The sequence below is a fragment of the Amborella trichopoda genome, chromosome 4 (assembly GCF_054954075.1).
Source record: "Amborella trichopoda isolate Santa Cruz 75 chromosome 4, AtrichopodaSantaCruz75HAP2 v2.0, whole genome shotgun sequence".
In the NCBI taxonomy this organism is placed as follows: domain Eukaryota; kingdom Viridiplantae; phylum Streptophyta; class Magnoliopsida; order Amborellales; family Amborellaceae; genus Amborella; species Amborella trichopoda.
This window is the reverse complement of record NC_142339.1, coordinates 39,723,173-39,729,441: the sequence shown is the minus strand read 5'-3', so window position 1 is coordinate 39,729,441 and position 6,269 is coordinate 39,723,173. Positions and strand designations below refer to the sequence as shown.

At 37.4% G+C, this 6,269-nt stretch overlaps 1 protein-coding gene across 2 annotated transcripts; it reads left to right on the top strand.

The window, feature by feature from the left end:
• The first annotated feature begins 1,537 nt into the window (after positions 1–1,537).
• On the top strand, positions 1,538–5,870 carry LOC18423778 (glutamine synthetase nodule isozyme). Of its 2 annotated transcripts, none has more exons than XM_006828375.4 (13): positions 1,538–1,668; positions 1,783–1,822; positions 1,946–2,049; positions 2,177–2,225; positions 2,363–2,469; positions 2,638–2,725; positions 3,943–4,071; positions 4,179–4,253; positions 4,355–4,408; positions 4,620–4,657; positions 4,769–4,928; positions 5,033–5,093; positions 5,323–5,870. In XM_006828375.4, exons 1-13 carry the CDS (start codon positions 1,595–1,597, stop codon positions 5,412–5,414), a joined length of 1,071 nt encoding a protein of 356 aa, XP_006828438.1. In that variant the 5' UTR covers positions 1,538–1,594; the 3' UTR covers positions 5,415–5,870. The 2 variants fall into 2 exon arrangements, with proteins under 2 accessions (XP_006828438.1, XP_088721339.1); XM_088865213.1 differs by having other exon boundaries at positions 2,149–2,225.
• Positions 5,871–6,269: the final 399 nt, after the last annotated feature.

The following is a 6,269-nucleotide window of genomic DNA, read 5'->3' as shown; positions in this document are numbered from 1 at the left end:
ATATGTCTTTCTCACATTTGTTTAGGTTAAAAATAAGTTTAAAGTGGTTAGGAGGTAGAAGATTGGAAAATTATTGCAAATATACTTTAATTTAAACTTAATTGAAAAAAACCCAAAAACTTTTATTTACCTCGTCTATATTTTTTTCGCATTTTCTACTTTTTTTGGACCAAAATGATCTTTACGGTAATCTTACTAACATTATACATATCATTTTATACTATATTTAAAATACTGTAGGAGCTTCAAGTAATAAAGTACTGTAAAACTCTAGCCATGACCGTGAAGCCAATTACGGTATTTTAAGTACCGTAAAAACTAAAACACATTATATAACATTTTAAGTATCATTGAAACTAACCCATCCATCTTATACGTCTTTTAAAATGCCATAAATCTTTTTCTCATTGTGTTTATATTTATCTTTTTTTATCTTTAATTCCTTTTATGTTTATCTTTTCTTTCCCTCTTTGATTCTTTTAATATTTTTCTTTTCTTTCACTCTCTACAATCTCATAATCATTTCTTTAGATATATCATGTCCTCTGTTTTTTATAGCCAAAGTCAATATTTGATTACTCTTTTTAAGGAAACCATGATGAGATTGTAGAGAGAAAAAAGTGATAAAAAAAAATAGAGAGTGAAAGAAGATATAAATATAAAAAATAATAATTAGAGAGCTAATAAATAGATAGACATAAAAAAAATTAAAAATAAAAGAGATAAAAAGAATGAAAAAATAATTGATGAGACCCATAAGTTAATGTTTACGGTACGTATATGGGTTACGTTACTTAATCCAAAATGCGCCACACAGATCTAAGTTGTCCACCACTACTCAAAGCAAACTGGTTTGATTGAAGTCGAGGCCCGCCTTTCCCCAAGAGCTTCTAAGAATTCAACGAAATCTGAGAATTTCGTTTCTGTGCCGAAATTTCGGGTCATTCTCATGTCGGGTGGTCATGCAGCGGGGCCATTCCACGAGCGGGTGGAAAATCGTCGCACGCCGTAGACAAGTGCAGTGCGAAACCCTAACCTGCACGCGCTCTCTATATGACACGTGTTCGGTCTGGATTGCTCACGTTCCCATCCGGCGGTCGTATCGAGAATCCCATTTCGAATCCACGCCGTGCGTTTACCTCGACTTTGATTGGAGTTCCCAAGTCTCGTGGGCCCGACTCTTGGCGTACCACCCCAAACCGGCTGGCCCGGTCAGCAAGTCCTCAACCGCCACGTGTCTGTCCTTAACCGCTGACTTCATGTTACGCACGGTCTCAAATTACCGGCTGAATCAGTGCAGTTTGACACGACTCTTGGGTTGAAATTTAACCGTGGTTAGATAGCCGTGGTGGAGACGTTTTTTTTGGATTAAATTTAGTCCTTGGTTTTTGGTTATTTTTTAATGAGATAATTACTTGTTTATTATTAGTTGCTTAATTACTAATTTTGTTCATCAGAGTCCACGACGGTGAGCCCAATAAAAGCCCCTCGTCTCCTGTGATCTCCTCCTCCCTCGCCTGTGATTTTTAGAGAGAGAGAGAGCTTGTAGAGTTTCTTCTCTTTTTACTCTTGGTTCTTAGTTTCTTTTTTCACCATGTCTCTTCTCACTGATCTGATAAACCTTAACCTCTCTGATTCAACTGAGAAGGTGATTGCAGAATACATATGGTAGGTTTTTTTTTTCTGGCTATTTTTTTTTTATTTTTTTATATTGTTTGGTGTATTTTTTTGAGTTTTTTTTCTGTGATCTTTTGTGTGATTTTCGGGCTTTTTTGATGACAGGATTGGTGGGTCGGGCATGGATTTGAGGAGCAAAGGAAGGGTAATCAGATTTGTAGATTTTTTTTGGAGGGAGATATGATTAGATAGAGAATGGATTGTTTCTATTGGAATTTTTTTTTTATAGTTTTGGTGATTGGATTTTTGGGCAAATTTTTTTTTCCAGACACTTTCTGGACCTGAGAATGATCCTTCGAAGCTTCCGAAATGGAATTACGATGGGTCGAGCACTGGCCAAGCGCCTGGTGAAGATAGTGAAGTGATTTTGTAGTAAGTTCTCAGGCTTTTTCGTTTTCGGGATATTTCTCTTTCATATTTTTATGTTTACAGGCATCTCTCACCTCTATCTTTCTCTCATATACACGTTAGTGGGGGTTCTGTGTTTTTTAATGTCCAGTCCACAAGCTATTTTCCCAGACCCATTTAGAAGAGGGAAGAACATTCTTGTGAGTATTTATCCTTATTTTTTTTGTCATTTTGTCTATTTTTAGATGTATATTCTGTTATTAGATACCATAATTTTTCCCCCACTTTTTCCCTTTATCTTTACCCTTTTTTTTGATTTTTTTTTTGGTATTTGCAGGTTATGTGTGACGCCTATACACCAGCTGGTGAGCCGATCCCCACAAACAAAAGATATAACGCTGCAAAGATTTTCAGCCATCCAGATGTTGTTGCAGAGGAACCCTGGTATTTATTATTAATAATTAATTATAATCTACTTGCCCTTTTCTTAGTACCCAGAGAAAAACCCATTTCCTGTGATTCAATTTCTTTTTCCTTTTCCTTTTATCTTTTGGTTGGGTTTATTTGGTGATCTTATTTCCTTATGTGCTGGTCCATGACTGTGAAATCCAGGTATGGTATTGAGCAGGAGTATACCCTTCTCCAGAAGGATACTAACTGGCCCATTGGGTGGCCCATTGGTGGCTTCCCTGGTCCTCAGGTGCCACACCAAACGTTTTCTCACTCTCATTGCATTTGTATTTACATTCTGTGTACTTTATATCCTCCTCTTGCTGTGTACTTCATAGCTAATTATAGATCTACTTTTTATTGTGGAAAAAATTTGGTTTTGCTCGTCTTATATCTCTCTACCAGAGTTGCCAGACTCGCCCTAGTTACTCCCTTGCCTTAAAAGGCTACCAAATGCCGAGTCGAGTCCGGATCACTGCTCTCTAAGGGACCGCGGACCTTGGCTGAGTCTCCGGAGCACTGCTCTCTAAGCTGCCCTTTTTTCACGTCAGGAATTGCTGTATTTTGATGTGCTATATCTAATTGAAAAAGGAAAAAGTTTATATAAGGTTGCTACCTTGAAATGTAGAATTAAAGGTGCACTTAAAAAATCCATCGTTGGAGATTGTTTTGATGTTGGAAAGCTGATCATCTCGACGTCGAGATGTCTGAATATAAAAAGAAAAAAAAGGTCTCAAGTCTAAAAAATGCTGTATCTTGCAACACATTATATGGACCGTCCATTTTCAAAATTTTCATGTGTTTATAGATCTACTTGATTTGAACTTTTATAGTATAAAGTTTTATAATTAGAGATGACAATAGATTTTCAAGCCATCCTAAGAATTTTTTATACCAAAATTATATTTATGATAAAATTTACAGGTGCACCATAATTGGATTGTTGAAGGTTGCAACCTTATTGAAACCACACCCATTAAAAAATACCTTTTGTTTTTCATCTATGGATGAAAAGGCAAACTTTATTGGAAAAAGTTTATATAGAGCTCAGGCTACAATCAAGCTACAGCCCACCTCAAAAATTTTACTTGAAGAGGTTGTTTTGATGCCCAAGTATCCTCAAATTGATGATCTCGACATCAAGATGCTTGGACACGAGAAAGAAATGGATTTCAAATTTTGGAAATAATGCATCTTGTAACGCATTTTTGGATCGTTAATTTTCAAGTTTTCATAGATCTGCCGTTTCTATACTATTTTTGAAGCTTTAAATTTTCTAATTAAGGATGAAAATATATTTTAAGGTATCACAAAGATTTTTAGTATTAAAACCACATTTCTCGACCCTATTTGAAAGTGCACTTTACTTTGATTGTTTAGAGCCTCGGCTCTATTCCAACTTTATTTGGGTTGAAGGAACATGGTAGTATTATTTCGATGTTAATCAAAAAGTGCATTTGGTTTCAGGGCCCATACTACTGTGGGATTGGTGCTGACAAGGCGTTTGGGCGTGACATTGTTAATGCGCACTACAAAGCCTGTTTGTATGCTGGCATTAACATGAGTGGAATCAATGGCGAGGTCATGCCTGGCCAGGTGAAAATTTACCCATGCCTTTCTTTTTTTGTTTTTCTCTACTTATTGGTGTAATTCAATCACAATTTCGTCTTAATTGGGTCTCTGCCTTTTTCTCCTTTTGCTAGTGGGAATTTCAAGTTGGTCCTTCTGTTGGGATTTCATCAGGCGATCAAATATGGGTTGCTCGTTACATTCTTGAGGTAAAGCACCTCCCCCATAATCCATTTATATTTAGCCAGGGCTTATTGGTTTAGTTCGTGGGCGTTTTCTTATAAACCTTGTTGTTTTTGTGTTGAAACAGAGGATTGCAGAGATTGCAGGAGTTGTTGTCTCTTTTGATCCGAAGCCTATTCCGGTCAGTTTGTTCTTCCTAGCTTTTCCACACTTCTAGGATATTATTTACAGAGAGGATTGAAAAGTGAACTCAGATTTCTCCTTTATTCATTAGTAATTATCAAGTAAATATATAAGGAGTTCTTTGATAAATTTGTTTTTAGAAATGAGTTTTTCCATTATGGGTTCGATTGAGCTTGGGTTATAATTCTTTATTAATTTGCTGGTATCAGGGAGATTGGAATGGAGCTGGTTGCCATTCCAATTACAGGTGAGCTTAGCATTTATTTTCATTGATAATCCCAGGAAGATCCTTGGCTCTTTGTCCCTGTTTCTTCTTTCAGGGTGCCGTGTTAATTTTGTGTTGTGTTGTTTACCTTAGCACCAAATCCATGAGGAGTGATGGTGGATTCGATGTCATCAAGAAGGCAATTGAGAAACTTGGTTTGAGGCACAAGGAACACATTGCTGCATATGGTGAAGGGAATGAGAGGCGATTAACTGGACGTCATGAGACTGCAGATATCAACACTTTCTCATGGGTAGGGCCTCAACTTGTGGTTAATTTATTTTTATTTAGAGAATAACGGGAATGTGTTTGGATCCTTGAAATAAAAGAATTTCATTTATGCCTCTCAAATTTCAGGGTGTCGCTAATCGTGGTGCCTCAATCCGTGTTGGCCGGGAGACTGAGCGCGAAGGCAAGGGTGAGTGCTTATCAGGCTCTCTCTCCCTCTAGATGATGAATAGATAGGTGGATTGATAAAAATTATGCAACATTATTCATGTTTTTGCCATCTCTTTCTTCTGATTAGAGAGAGAATCGATTTTGGCGTCTGTAATCCATTTCTTTTACTTCGTCTGATACATGCGACTTATTGTATTTCGAAGGTGGTTTAGTGAGACTAAATTGCATGAGCACCATCTATTGTGCAGGATACTTTGAGGACAGGAGGCCTGCCTCAAACATGGATCCTTATGTGGTCACTTCCAAGATTGCGGAGACCACCGTTCTCTGGAAGCCATGAGAGCAGACAGAGAGAAACGTCCTTTCATCTTCCTATATTAGGGGTGTTGGTGTTCTTCTTAGATTTGCTTATTTTATTTGGGTTTTCCTTTCTCTGCTCTTTGGTTTCAGGTCTCTTTCTTCCTCTAAATTAGGGTCATTTTTTGCATTGCACCTGAGTTGCATTCCATTCCATTGTAGTGAGAGAGAGAGAGAGAGGGAGGGAGTGAGTGTGTGTGCAACCGTAGTTCTCTTGAAGCTGCCTCAATAGGGAGGGAGTGAGTGTGTGTGCAACCGTAGTTCTCTTGAAGCTGCCTCAATAAGTGAAGAAAAAATGATGAGTGGGTGACACATTGTTGAAGAGACTTGAATATTGTTTGTTATTGTAATGCTTGTAATGTTTGGGACAGGAATTGGGACTTGGGAAAAGATGCCTATTAAAAATAATAATATCATACCAATATTCCTTCACCTAAAATACCTAGTAATAATAATAATAATAATAATAATGCCAAGTTTCCTTCATTTTGGGTGGGTGGCAAATCACGGGCCTCACCAACCACCTTTTCCTTTGCCAAGCAGAGGGAGCTCTCTGAGTGACCCCACTCACATATGCAATATTGCTGACCCCTGGCCTCACCTGTCACGTTTGTCACGTTTAAGTGGTAGGATGGCTGAGATGGTTCGAGTCAAATTAGCTCTTAACCATTAAATCTTGATAAGACGGTTCATAATGTTTTCGTCTTTTATTTTTATTTGCAAATAATTTTGAAGCAAAATTTGTTGCATGCGTGGATTTAGCAGGGTTGCACATGATAACGATAATATAAATTTTTTCTCGTGAAAAATTACTAGAATAACTTTGAAAGTTGTGGGG